General features: G+C 33.9%; 1 protein-coding gene across 2 annotated transcripts in view; it reads right to left on the reverse strand.

Moving 5' to 3' along the window:
- Positions 1 to 15,553, reverse strand: part of SESN3 (sestrin 3) — a 59,179-nt gene that overhangs the window by 15,252 nt on the left and 28,374 nt on the right. The window contains exons 2-4 of one of the 2 annotated variants that reach the window (XM_011926585.1): positions 4,902 to 4,967; positions 2,852 to 3,049; positions 1,238 to 1,420 (exon numbers count right to left, since the gene is read on the reverse strand). In XM_011926585.1, coding sequence (XP_011781975.1) covers positions 1,238 to 1,420; positions 2,852 to 3,049; positions 4,902 to 4,967 — 447 coding nt within the window. The remainder of the gene's footprint in view (positions 1 to 1,237; positions 1,421 to 2,851; positions 3,050 to 4,901; positions 4,968 to 15,553) is intronic. The other variant, XM_011926586.1, reaches the window with a different exon arrangement.

A 15,553-nucleotide genomic window follows, 5' to 3' on the forward strand; every position in this document is an offset into this window, starting at 1 on the left:
AAACATCGCTACCCTTCAATCATCTGAAACTGTTGGCTATTCTTCCAGTATACCATAATATTAAATACTCTATTCTTTCTTTGAAATGCCCTGCTCTACTTGAGAACTCCCACTTATTCTTCAAGACCTAGCTCAAATGTTACCTCTTTCAGAAAAGAAACTTTCTGGTTCCATTCTCTTTATTCATACATTCATACACTGTTGTGCTGTGATTACTGTCATTACCCTGTTCTTCTTCTACCCTAGACTCCAAGCAAATCTATGGGCAGGGTCTTTACCCACCAAAGTATCTGGCACAAAGTAATTAAGACACGACATTAAAAACAATGATTAATTCCCCTATCTAGCTAACATATTATCGAATCAGAACATAAATCTAAAGGCAGCATCATGCTTCACAGTTTCCCAGATACTTCTTCAACATCTGAGAGTATGCAGATTGATAAACACTATGATTGGTTGAAAGGGCAAATAACAAAAATGTAGTCTAACAAGAGGATCCAAAAACCAAGGACATTTCTATGCATTAGGAACAGATATTTTAAATAACAAAGATTTCCACTGATAATTTAGATGATAGTTCCTATCTATTGAATAGTTACCATGTGCCAAAAATAGTGCTAAGCATATTGAATAATGACCTCACCCTGTAGGCCTCGATGGAAGCACCTTCAGAAATACAAGTACTCTTAGTTAATCACGACAACTCTATTTCTCGTCTAAGCTCTAGTTTTAAAAGGCATTTAAGCATTCACACACCAGCTGGCAAATCACTATTTTATTTGCAAAATCATTTTTTGAGAATCTAAAACTTATGAAATGTTAGAACTATAAAAAAAGTTTAAAACTCATTTAATCTAGCTCCCTCATTCTGTAGAGGAGAGAATTGAGACCCATAGTAAGTTAATTTACTAAAAGGACACAAACTTGTAACAGAGTACAGACTAGATCCCAGGCATCCTATCATGCTAGTGTATTTTCTTCAGTCTATCTACTACTTAAAAATAGAAACGAAATTTTCTCATAGCCATTCACCAAAGTATTTGTACAAGATAATTAATGATTACTTAAAGAGGAGAAGTATTCATTTGTGCTTAAATTAAACCCACTGACTTTCTAAACTTATCTTTTCTACACATATTAAGACACTATTATTTATGTCCCAAGTTCCTAATATACACATATTTAAAATTAAGTCCTAAGCAAATTCCTTTTTATTTCAAAGAAACATCAGTACCTGAATGTGCTCTTTTGTGATCAGCCAAGGTCGGTGTGCTAGCAGCTTATTAATTTCATTAAGATTTTTCAGTCTTTGTGGCACATATTCCAAACCATTCAACCACTCAGCAATACCTCCAGTCTTTAAAAATTCATCCACATGCATGTTTATTAAGTAAGAACACTGATGTCTAGCTGCAGCCTGAAGCACAAAGAAAAACATTCATTGATAAAAGAATCACAGTAGAGTTTCATTCCACTATTTCTAAACAAATAATTCAGATGGAGCTAATGATTTTTATAGCCAGTACCTCTTTTCTTACAGAATCTCTTTTCTAAAACATCCATCATAAAGATGTAATAGATTCAATACATGAAGCTGATTACTTGTATAAGCAAATAATATCACCTGAAGCCAGTCATTTCCTTGTCTGGAAGTTGGTATACCTTAAGCCACTTTCTAGCTATGAATAGGAAATACAGGTCCATTTCAATATGACAAATATACCTACTACATTCTACTTAAAACATAATAAAATCTCATTAACTTATATTCTAATAACTCAGGATTCATCCTAATTTGATTACTTCTCTTATCCTCTTTAAGATAAATGTGACTTCAGTCATATTTGTACACATCTTCCTACTCAGATGACATGGAAGCTCACTGACCCTTTTCTTCCTATGCAGTCAGAATCAGCCCTCAATTGACCTCTCTTTTCCTCAGGGCTGCTTCTCAGTAAAACAGTATTATTTTATTCTTTCTATTCTCTACATCTTATTTTTCCATATTTTACAAGCATTCTAAGTCTGCTTTCAGCCTTACTGTCATCAAAACCTTAAGCTAAAATTACAGCCTCAGTGAGGTCCATCATTCAATAAAACACGGAATGTTGCTTTTTGTTGTTGTTAAAAGTTCAGTAAGACTATAAAAAAGACAATCAAATCAAACGTGGTCAAACTTAATCTGCTAACTCCTGGCTAGTTATGCCAGCCCTGTCAGCCCAGTTTCTTCCCCAACTTCTCCACATATATAGCATTTTCATCATGTTCTTGTTGTTCTTTTTCTCCATTAAAGTCCAACACACACACAACTTTATAATTCTCCTCCCTGACCTCTATTGCCTGTGAATAACTAGTTAACCAGTTTGTAATCAGAACTATACTTAGAAGTGTTATAATTCAATTCAAGAATTCTTCTCTCATTCAGATTCTCCATGAATGCTGACTGATACTTTCCTCTTACTTGGCCAAATTAGTGATATTCTTTATGTATAAAATTACTAAGAAAAATGTCACAAAAAACTTGTGCTTTTATAAAAACAAGATATCAAGAGCAAAGACAAAACTTGTGGGGTATTACTTTGCATGCTATAAGCATCTTTATTTGTAAGAGATTATGAAAAATGATTTTACTGAAAATTAAATGAGAAACATTCAGTGCATTAAGTGGCTTAACATATTCCAAATGTATCCAAGAAACTTGGTATCCAAAAGGCCATAGGCTTCTTCAATTCTTATGTTCATAAATTATACTTAGCTCTATACACACACATGCACACACACCTATTTTGGAAGGGAGAAAGAATAAGTGAGGAAGGTGTTATGTGAATATAGGAAAATAAGTACCCACCATTATTGCAATATAGTGCCTGTATGGTAGAGGAAGGGGACCATCCATGCGCAACATGTAAAACTGGCTCCGCAAGAAAGACTCCAGGTACTGAGTGTGCAAACTCATGACCTGTGTGATGTTGTCCAGACGACCGGATGTAGAGTATTCTTCCACAAGAAAGTTAGTACGTTCATCCACTGTGTTTGCTTGGACAACCTTATAACCAAGAAACACAAAACAAAATGACTATTGAGCCATAAATACACCCTTGGTTTACATAAATTATGCCACTATTGAAGCAAATGAATATTCATTTGATATTAACAGACACAAAATTATGCAATTGCTCATACTGGAAACAGAAATAAAAAAAGAAAGCACCAGTCATTTTTGGCTCTGGTACCACAATTTATTAAACAACAAATGTTAAATTATCAAACATTATACACACAGCTACGAAAATGAAGAAAAGAAGCTTCCATCTGTTTTGCTAGGCATATTAGGCAGATTTTTCAGGGCCCATTTGCCTGGCCATTGTCACACCAATGTGTGGTAAAGCACAAGCAGCAGCATCTGATTACATACATTTATAATTTCATTTATTAGCCTATGAAGATAAGCACATCATTTTTAGACAAATATTTTCAGTCTAATCCTTTGCTTGCTTTTGTGATTCAACGTAAAAAAAGCTTTCTGAAATCTTTTCAGGGACAAAGGAATATGTAATAATTTGTAGAAAAGTGTTAATTGAAAAATTAACGAGGACACTAGAATACTGTCATTCCTATTTTGAGCCTAACAATAATAATTACTAAAAACAAGGCAAGTTATTAAAATGGACATTCTTCATCCTAGGAAATCAAAAGAGTTGTCTCAAAAATAGATTATTTATATATAGCTTCATACACAATGACAGTTTGGGCATCACACCAAGAACTGGCTCTGAAGGTGTTAAGAGTTTATTAGCACCTTGTAGAAAGACTGAACACTGTTGGAGCTAATGGACATGAGTTGCATAATTCTAGGAGTGGTTCATTGTTTATTTGTATTTCAGAATTGGAGTTCTAGACTTATTTTAGAGATAAGGAAACAGATTTAAGATTAAATTCAAGCTCATGCACTTTATTAATAGCAGAGTCTGGTCTAGAATCCAGATTCCCTAACACCCAGACTAACAGTCTTTCCAAACATCCACACTGCTGTTAAGAAATTGTTTACTCTTCAGAGCTGGCTTCACAGTCTGAAAAATAAGTACGCATTATACAAAGGTACTATTGACTTAGGGAAATTTAACCCCAAAGGAAATACAATGTTTGAAAAGTATAAATTGTGAGGAAATGTTAATTACAATGGTGTAACTCATTATGGAGTCAAGTATACTTTGATTTGCTCACTTCTCCACCATTTTGTCAACTACAGGGACCAAGATAGTTACAAATATAATGGGATCCAGATGAACCACATATAATTAGAAATAGAATATTTGTTATTTTTGTTTTGCTTTCCCCAGCAGAAGTTTCTTCTAACTGGATGCCTAAGATATATTAATAGATTCATATGATGCAATAGATCCTAAAAACCAGATTATCCTCCAATATATACTGTGAAAAATGACTGTGCTTCAGGAAGTCTTTATATGTAGTAGGCATATACATATAAAGCTATCTGAGGAAAAAAGGCATAAGCAGGGCAGCTTCTCCAGTGCATGGTCCTCACCCAGATCAGCTATTGTCACTGAGCTCCCAAAATGTTATTGTCACTTTGGATTTGCACTTAGGTGGGAAGGTCACTAAAAAGGTGATCTGATGATGAAAGAACTGTTGACTCTGGCAATGATCTGGCATTATTCTATTTCTATTAGTCCCTTCTTTAAGTCAATGCTTGGCACATAATCGGTGCTTTCTAAATATTTGTGAAGCTGAAAAGAAAGTATCTCTATGGTTCTGACATGTGAATAAGAAACTCAAGAAAAAAATTCATTCCTACTTCCATATTAAAAAGAGATATTCTTTGATACAATTAAGTTATTTTTAAATCATACTTTATATTTTAAGACAGATAAACTTACTTCCTTCTCTGGAATAAAGGCACTTGGTCCTCTTGTCAAGGGTTGAGATACTCTGATTCTTTTATCCTATTTTTAAAAGAAAAGTTTTATCTATTAATGATGACTTTCTAAGAAATGTTAAATTTGTACACATTTATTGCTAAGGTACCAAAATAAATAGAATAAATAATTAAATAAAATTATGTGAGACCAGAATAAGTGTTGGGTCTCTGATCAAAGAAAACCCATAGGGCCACTGTAAGGATGAGATAATGGGGCAAATGCCTACCACAGTGCTAAGTGCAGCATAGTCTCCTCAAAATGTCATATCCCTTAGTCATAGTCTACACCATAGACTTTAAGCCCATATTTGACATACCTGAAAACCATTAACCTCCATAATAAAATAGTGTTTTATAGTAGTACACTGTTAGACATCAATTTGAAAACTAAAGAAAAGGTTAAATCCAAAGAGGATTACCTAACAACTCTCCAAAGCAATTACCTAATCTGTTTTTTCCCCCTAAAATAGCAATCAGCATATCTAACGCGAAGTTTTGAAACTTTAAGAAAAATGTAAAAACTAGAAAAGGAGAGGTTAGTTCAATATAAGGAATGAAGAACATAGTAATTCTTATTGTTCCACTTGCTATTCTGTTGGTGGTATTAACAACTGACAGACTGCCAGTGGTATGTCTGAATGCTGATTTTAAGTTTCTAAAAATTTGTTAACTTTTTAAAATTGAAAAATATTTTAGTATCCTCATTTAAGTGTGATATAAGTCATAAAAATTTGAATCAGAGAATAGGGTCCTTCTTCTCTCCCTCCCTTTCTCCCCCCATTACTAGGTAACCTGAGTCTTCGTTGGTCCTTACAATCAAACAGCCTATCAAACACAAAATATTTAAATCTCTTAAATCCTTTACTTCATTAGGAAGCAGTTACAAGACAAATTGGTAAAAGTAGGCAGTCAGGCATTTAACATGATTTTTTTGAGAGCCTAATCAGATACGGTGATAGACTTTGAGGATACAGGGTGAGGAAAACAGATATGCTCTCTGCCCTCATGAGCTTTGCACACAATCTTCATCAATTTTGGGGGTCCTGTTGAAATAAATAAATTAAACAATAATACTCTTAACCTGGTACATTTTCAGAAATAAGTAGGCATCTAGGTTATATTTACAAAATGATGACAAAGGCCTCAGTCTCCTGGTCAAGTACACTGGAGGACTGCAAGTTAAGAGGATGAAGTCAGAATTCCAATATTGGTATTTCTTGTCTATGTCAACCAAATCTAGACTTAACCAGAAAGAATTTGAAGGAAAATTACAAGTTTCTTCCTTTTGCCAGCCTCCATAAGATATAGACAAAAAAAATTTCGAACGCTGTCTCTATAACTCAATGAACTACACAGTTAAAGTAAGCTACAATCACACCACTGCACTCCAGCCCGGGTGACAGAGTGAGACCTCATCTCACAAAACCATCACAACAAAAAACTTAATGCAATAGTATATGAAAAGCAATTTTCTGGACAACTATTCATTTCAAATGAACAAAGCAGCTGAAAAAGTGATTATGAGGAAAAATTACGATTATGAGGTTTGAGGAAAAATATTTCAACAGGGAGATGTCGATATCTTTAAATAATAAAAAGGACAAAATTTACAGAACATGTAGCGGGAGAAAAATATAAACTCTTTTATGTTAAGATGGACAATGGGATTTTGGAAACAAAGAATGATTTATTAAATTTGTTGATAAAATCATAATTTGATATAGTTAGTAACTAAATTTACCTTTAAATGTTTTGTATTATTATTTTAAATATTTTCCAGAACAGGAGAGATTTAAATCTGCAAAAACATTTTCATTATAAATGGAACTGAAAGATACTGCATTTAAATGAATATAACATCTCTTAAGTGTTTAGCAATTGAAAAGAAGCAACTTAAACTCAATTTCATTTGTGTCAACATTGATTTTTTTCATTTATTTAGCAAACATTAATTGAGCATTAACAATGTGCTAGGCACAGTGAGGACACAAATAAGAATTAGACTGGCAGAATGCATACAACCAACTATACGACATATGACATATACCATAGCAGGTGCATATAAAAAGTGATGAAAGAAGACATCATTTCAGCAATTATTTACTTAGTCATTTTCCTACTGTTGAATATTTTAGTTATATACAGTTTTCACTATTATAAGCAACTCTGTGATGAACACCTTCATATAAAGACAGTTGGGACATATTTTGTGGTGTTTATGATAGTTTCTTTCAGAAGATTCCCAGAAGTGGACTTACTATGGTTTGGGTTATAAATATCTTTAAACTTCTTGTTGCTTACTGCCCATATGCTAAACTAACAAAAATGTCTTACCAATTTTATTTTCATCGGCTGAGAAAATGTCCACTTAACTCACTAATTTCAAAACTAAAAAGCAGCATCCAAAAATGTGTTTGAAGCATTTTATTGTATGCTTATTTGTAGTAAAAAGTTCTTAAGCAGAGATGTGATCAGATCTGTGTTTTTAATAGTATTGAGGGTGATGTAGCCCCTGGGCCTGAGAGAGAAAAATCCCAGCTGGGAAGCTCTGGTAATAGTCCAGGAGAGATAAAATATGGCCTGACCTAAAATATTTGTTTATATACCAAACATAAAAGAAAACTAACACAATTTTTAAGTTTTACCATCATGTATTCTTCCTCAATTATATTTTTTAATGTTGCCATTTTTGAAATGATCAGCCTAGTTTCTGCATAAGGAGAATCTTTTCTGGCAAGAACTCTACTACTGTATTGTCTCAGTTGGCTGCTCTGTCTATTCACACGAAGGTGAAAAACAACTTTAAAAATGATCAAAGCAGTTCATAAGTTCTACTCTAAACACATTTCATTCTGAAAATTTGTTTCCACCCACTTTTCTATCTCTGCATGCTTTTAAAGTCAGTAAGATCAAATATAAAAAAATAGGACAGGACTATATCCAAAAGATTGATTTTTTTTTTTTTTTTAAGATAAGACTATAAGCTAGAGTTCCGGTCAAATCATAATGCCTTTCCCCTGCCTTTCTTTCAAATCCCAAATGTCCAAGGACCACGTTCCTACTTCACTCATACTAGTTTTCCTGAAGTTTCTAGACCTACGTTCCCCAACATGGTAAGCATCAGTCACATATGGCTAAATTTAAATGAATTAAAATTAAATAAAGTTAAAAACACAATTTCTCAGCCACATTAACCACATTTCAGGTGCTCCGTAGCCACAGAGGGCCACATGTACTCTACAGGACAGTACAGACATTTCCATCTTCCACTGCAGAGAGTTCTATTGGACAGTGCTGCTCTGGACTTGTTTGGTTTCGCTTTTTTAAAATTGCATTTTCAGACATTTTTATACCTTTTTGAAATGTTAAATGACTGCTCCGCAGAGTTATTCATTTGATGGTCACATCTACTCAATCCTAGAACCAAGCATTTTAGTGTAATTGCAGAAATGCTCTCAACCAATCAACCTATTCGTCCTATTTGGGCAAATTAGGAAGAGAAAAAATTAACAGCCAGTTCCAAGGACCCTTGTTACAATTTCTGCTTACATTACAGTCCCCAGAAAAGTATCAAGGGCACGCTCACTTTCCTTCCTTCTTTCTCTTTCTTGTGGTAATAAATACATAAATAAATAACATTCAAGGTTTACCCTTTTAAATTAAGTGTACAACCCCAGTATTGTTAACTATATGCACGATGTTGTACAGAAGAGCTTGGACTTTTTCATTTTGCATAACTGAAATTTTACTCCCATTGAACAGCAACTCCTACTTCTCCCTGCCCCCAGGTCTAGAAACCACCATTCTACTTTTTGCTTTTTATGTAAACATAGTCTTTAGATCACAGCTGAGATTCTCCCTATGTAATCCTCAGCTTTCTTTTTTTTTTGAGATGGAGTCTTGCTCATCACCCAGGCTGGAGTGCGGTGGCGCGATCTCGGCTCACTGCAAGCTCCGCCTCCCGGGTTCACGCCATTCTCCTGCCTCAGCCTCCCGAGTAGCGGGGACTACAGGCGCCTGCCAACGCGCCCGGCTAATTTTTTGTATTTTTAGCAGAGACGGGGTTTCACCGTCTTAGCCAGGATGGTCTCGATCTCCTGACCTTGTGATCCGCCCGCCTCGGCCTCCCAAAGTGCTGGGATTACAGGCGTGAGCCACCGCGCCCGGCCAATCCTCAGCTTTCTTACCTCTTTGCACAAGTCAAGTCTACCTCCTTCTGGGCAACTCTCTCCTTGCTGGGCTTCCTTTTCTTTACTTTTTTCCTTTTTTTTTTTTTTTTTGAGACGGAGTTTCACTCTTGTTGCCCAGGCTGCGGTGCAATGGCACGATCTCGGCTTACTGCAATCTCTGCCTCCTGGACTCAAGTGATTCTCCTGCCTCAGCCTCCTGAGTTGCTGAGCTTCCATAACACTTTACCACCCAACCCACTAAATTCTTTGATCATTTACTTTTATGTTTCCTAGATGTCCCTTGCAACTCCTTCCTTATAAATATTGATTCTTTCAAGTCAATGGTCTCTTCTATGGCTACCATACTCTTTACACAAAACAAAATTCTACTCAAATTTGTTATGGTCACTACATTGTAGGGAAGACAATAGGAGCAGATGAAGGAAAAAATAAGGGCATATGATATGAAAATGAGCAACCCATGCAACCGCCTCCTGAATCTTTTTTATCTAGAGAACTTGCTAGCTCTTCTCCGCCCTCCAGTCTGGCTTTGGGTATTTTGTGACATAACCTGGATGCAACATTAGCACCTTAAAATCAACATGTTTAAAATGAATCTTCTATCTCAAACCAGCTGTTCCTCCTCACTTTCCTCTGTAGGTTATAAAATCACCATACCTACCAGCAACCCTGGCTCAGATTCACAGTTATCTTCGACTCTTTATCCTAGGGGCCTGCATTCAAAGGGTTGCTAAATCCTGTAACTGTCTGTTGCCAACTAAATCTTTAAGTCATCCTTTCCACACCCTCTTCTCAGTTGTAAGATTTCTCTCATGCCAAGAAACCTTTTCCCCTCACAAGTGAGAATAATATCAATTCTAGACTGTAGCTTTCCCCATTGTTGGGAAGTTTTGAGAAGATACCACATAAAAATGTCACAAAGCATAATATAAAATAAAATATTTTTATTTTTCTTCTGCTTATTTTCCTCAATGTCAAAAAAAAAAACCCAAGACTAAAACAGCTATATTTTCTCAACAGATGCTACTTGATTAGAAAAATTCAAGGATTGCTCTAGGCTATGAGTGAAAACAAGCAGTGGCTGCACTAATTTTGAGGAAAATATTGCCATGCTTTTCTCTAAGTATTTAAGCTAAAGCTACTATCTTATTTTTGGGAATAAATGAGTTTGATCATTTAGTCAAAGATCTAGTGAATCTTACACAATGGCTTTTAAATAATAAATCTTGTTTCATTTCTGTGAAAAACCAAAAAAAGTACTTGAATTTCTTTTGCTGTCACTAGCCACATGTGCCTATTTAAATTTAAGCTGATTAACTTTAAATAAAGTTAAGAATTTAGAGTTCAATTGCACTAGTGACATGTCAAGTGTTGAACAGCCACTTGTGGCTAGTGGGTACAATGTGAATCTAGGCTATTTCTACCATTGCCAAAGGTTCTACGGTATAGTGTTGCTTCATAATATTGTTCAGTTGCTAGGAAAATGCAAAGAGATAAAATCGCTACAAAATCAGGAAGAAACATAGCATAATAAACATGTACTAAAGTACTTTCATAGAAATAAAAGATTGACTTGAATGTTAAAACTGAAAAACCCAATAAAACCAACCAATTAACCTTAATAACAGAGAAGTTGAGAGATACCATTCTTCAGTCTTAATTTGATGGCAACTTTGAAATCACTAACTAAAACGAATGAAAGAAATTCTCTAAAATGTTGACTTGAGTTTAAAAAAAAGGAATATAAAAGTACTTAAAAAATTTTAAGCAGTAATAACTTTATTGTGATTTGTTTTCAGAATTTGCTATTTTTCATGAAATCTTATAATTTTAGTCAAGAAGAAAACTAGTTATAAAATAGGAACTCACACTTTCTTTGTGTCACCTGTATGTGTTCTAAGACATTATTTTACAAGGTTTATAATTTCAAGAATGTTACCATTAGGAAAATTTATTTTTATAGATACCTCATTATAACTGAAAAAAGTTATGCCTGAAATTCATCAGTTGAGATTATGCCTATAAAGCAATTATCTGCTAGAAAACAAAACACTGAAAGGATGAAGATGAATTACATTTAGAAAATCACTTGTTTTGACACTTAGCAGCTAAGCAACTTATTAGATCCCTTTAAAGGATATGAATTGATCCCAACAGAAAATTAAGATACTTATATTTGGAAGTCAGAAACTCTTAAAATTGTGAGTCTTTAGGAGTAATCAGCAAATTACTTGCCCCTAAAAGACTGACTTCCAAAGAAAATTAATTACTGCACTTTAAGCTACTAAATGCTTTAAAATAAACTATTAAAATTAATTTTCACTTATCTTTTTTCAGTGTTTTTTATTAAAAGTGGAAAAGCAAAATCATACACTTCTATCCATTAAAATGTAAATTTTAAAATTTTATAAAATTTTATAATTTATCTCAGTAGGGAAGCAAAATGTGTAATTAATTTACAGAGAAACACTTAAGGATCTTTTTTTAAAGAAAATCTGTTTGACATATAAAATGTTCTGGTAAAGTAAAATTTGACTCCATAGAGAATGCTAGCCCCACAATTTTTAAAGATATCCTTAGAAGATAATTTAATAGTGCCAACATTATTTTTTAAATACACTATAATGACAAAATATCTTAAATACAAAACACATGCCCCAAACAAAATTTTTAGGTGTAACTGTAAGAAAGCCAATTGTAAGGGTCTATACAAATAGTAAATTGCAGTTTTTGACCTTCCTTTTATTGTTATAGATGTTCCATTTTGGCTGAAACACTGCAACAACAACAACAACAAAAAAGCAGCTATAAACAGGCAGCTCTATGCTATGAAATAATGCTGATGTAACCCTAGGTGAAAAAACAACAGGTTTTAAATGAATTATAATGGATTGGTACTTTTATAGTAAACTTAACTTTAAAGGCCAGTCACTAACTGGAACATAAATTCTGTTCCCACTATCTCTAAAAGAAAAATCCGAAAGACAGTTTTAAAAAATGTGACTTCTATATCATATTAAAATATGTACTGATGTTCACCAGATTATAATAACTGAGATCGAAGGTTATTCCATAAGAAAAGATCTGAAAGCAGAAAATGGCAATGGCACCAAGGGTGAGAATCTTTTAAATTACACCAACATCTCTTCTCTTACTTGAAGCTAGAGTGGTTCAAGGAACCACTGAGCATCAGAAGCCCAGCAGATATTACAGGGGTGTCAGAAATTCACTGACACTCCAAAGAGCACTCAAAATTCTCTTTCGTAAGGGGGAATCTCATCTAATCCTAAGGGCCTGAGACTTTAAGAGTGACTTCTTTTTAACTGAGCTATTAAAGCCAAGGCTATCAAGTCCTTCCTGCAACAGTTTTACCTCTGGGTAGAATCATTTGAGGAACATAGGAAAGATCTTGCTACTAATAGTGTGAAATCTAGCCTTTTTCAACAATACATATGAAATTCGATTTTTAACTTGAACTCTCAAAACATTTCCATTCAAAAGTACTGTAGTTATCAACTGTATTATAGCAATTTCTTTACCTCCTCTCTCTCTAATGAATCATCAGCTCCTTGTAGGCCGGTCGGTCAGTACCTTGTTCATCTTTGACTACTTCAATCTTAGAATAGTGTACATGTGAGGTAAACTTCTGGTCTGGTTTTTACAGCTTTATGTAATAATGGTCATTTGCATAGCAGTATGTTTTTCTATTTCACTTTTCCAAAAGAATGAGTTCTAAGAAATAATATGAGATATTATGATTAAGAACTCTCATTTAAAAAAAAATCTTGGTGTGCCATTTGGTAAGAACCATTACATAAATTTTACTTGTTTTACTAACTGTGAGCCCAAAGCTACACAAGCTCACCTTGTGAGTACTCTGGAAATGGTAGCCATGAGTACTGCTATTATTAGTGGAAACTGGCAGTAGTACTCATTGTAGTGGAAGCAGTTAAGTACTTAAAGATGAATGGATTCATCCCAGCACTAAAAGAATTAAAATGAATGAAGAATTAAAAATGTATATCCATCTAGCAAAGGGCAGCTAATGAGTTTAATTTGCATTGCAGTACAGCTGAATTTCTAAATAAGCTTTTGCTTGGCTACTAACAAAATCCCTTAATTTTTAGTCATTAGAACACATAGTGAACTTGTTCAAAGTGCAAACAAGTTTTTATATTTATACACTGACTACGGAGTGGCAAGCTTCTAAAAACAAAACGACCACTTCAAGGTAGCCCGAGAACCCTGTACGATCCCAGAATTATACAAATCTAAAAAGGTGGAAATAATTAAGAACAAATACTGTAGGAGAGTCTTTAAGCAACACCATCAGCATTGTACTACTAGTCCTTTAAACTGGAAATAAATCTAAAATCACACTCATGTCCACTGTCACCCAGAGGCAAGTGGCAAAGAACACACTTTTTCCACTTTCCATGTAATGCCACAGAGTGACATAAATCAAAGCTACAGTCAGCTGTAAATTTAAAAGGTAATTGATAGTTTTAAAATGACTTGTCTTTTCTGTGCTCTGTGGAATTTAAATGTATTTGAACCAGTGTATTCCTGAGGATCTGCCTTCCCTTTTTCTCTCTACTGAAAGGCTATCCATACTTCCTTTAAGCCCTGTCTCAAATATCAACTCCTTTGGTCTTCCTTCTCTCCTAACTCCCAAGCTTTCCTATGAATTTAAATTTATTTTTCTTAAGGTTCAGTTATACTGTTTCCCTCTCTTATAGCTATTAACATATATCATTATCTTATTGCTCCTTTCAGACTATAAGCTCCTTAAAGAGTAGAATCAATTTCTAATACAATATCTGTAGTATTACAGCTCAGCAAAGTGAAAATAATGGATTCTCATATATTTTTTGAATTGAATTAAGGAGATAGGAGTCTGGCTGTAGGCTCTTTCATCCATTTCTCCTCCTTGAACAGAAGAAGAACATCCTGTGGATTTAAGGAAATTAATGTTCTCTGTATTCTCATTAGAAACACCAATAAGTTAAACCAATATATAAAACACAACCCTAAACATCAATCTACTTACTATCTTCCATGTGCCCTCTGGACAGCTATTTGTTTATTTTCTTAATTATTAAAACAAACAGTATCTGTAATTTCCTATAATTTGTACCACTTTCTTAGAAATCAGTAATATTCCATGCTGTGACACTAATCTTGGGCAACAAAGTCTCCTGTACAAGGTTTTAAGTGTTGAACACTTTCTATAGAGTTATAGCGCTACAAAATATAATAGCTGTTGAATATGCTAGTAAAATTTTGAGCTAAAGCCCAAGAAAATGAGGAGAGAACTATAAATCTTAGTAGCTGAGATAATGCAAGTCCATAATAAGCACTTAACTCATTGCTTCCTTATTAACATAAAGACAATACGCTTTTCTACCACTAATTATAAGATCTGGTCCCAAAAAAGTATTAAGACGGGCTTTACTTCTATATGAATAATTTTTTTACAGTTTCTGTATTGTGTAACAATAAAACTTCCCCTTGAATTTTAGAAAGCTTTACTTATTAAAATACCTCAATTAGATGAAAAGAAATTAAAATTGGAAGCTTTAGAAAGTAAAATTCCCATTAGAAACAATTATAGTTGTGTAACATTCTACTATTACTCAGTAGATGGTTGAATAGTTACTACTACTTTTGGAGAAACAAAAGTATGCAGTGAAAGTAGTTATCTTGGTGTATGAGGGAAAAGCAGAGTTTTAAATCAAGCTTCAATATTCAGCATCTACCAGCTTGACTACAGCATTATAAAATCAAAAGGCTTTAGGTTATTCCAATGGAACAGAATGACAGGATGGTTTTCAGATTTTTTAAAACACAACGATAAAATACAAGTCACTTACTCAGCTTAGAGGAATCAGGGAAATATATTAAATGCATTTGATTTCTAGAGATTTACAAAACAAATTATAAGCATTTAGCCATATGGAAACCAGTACTTCTTTACGCACTGAGTCAGAAATAACAAGAACTCATGTTCTCATTTAAATTGAGAAAGTACCTTTCACACAGCCTCCCAGGATCACAACAATGGTGTAAATTCAAGTATGCTTGATTTTACTTTGAATTATATTAAACTTCAGTTTTAATAAAACTTAAAAGAAGTCTTTATTCCTAGTTTTAAAAGGAGCAGTGGCGTTTTCATTTGTACCCGGAATAGAATGAACAGATCTGATCTGTACAGTAAACGCACAAAGACATCATTTCTGCTCTATTTTGTCAATCCCCAAGTCTATAAGCAGAAAACTACAAGACTGTGCTTTAACGTACACAGATAAACTTAAAACCTACTGTAATCAGAATTAAAACCATTCTTATGCTCATTTAAGTAAACAGTTCACAGACATCTTGATGTCAGGATCTCTTTATAGTCTTAAAAATTATTGACCCC

The sequence above is a fragment of the Colobus angolensis genome, unplaced genomic scaffold (assembly GCF_000951035.1).
Source record: "Colobus angolensis palliatus isolate OR3802 unplaced genomic scaffold, Cang.pa_1.0 Scaffold7, whole genome shotgun sequence".
NCBI lineage: Eukaryota > Metazoa > Chordata > Mammalia > Primates > Cercopithecidae > Colobus > Colobus angolensis.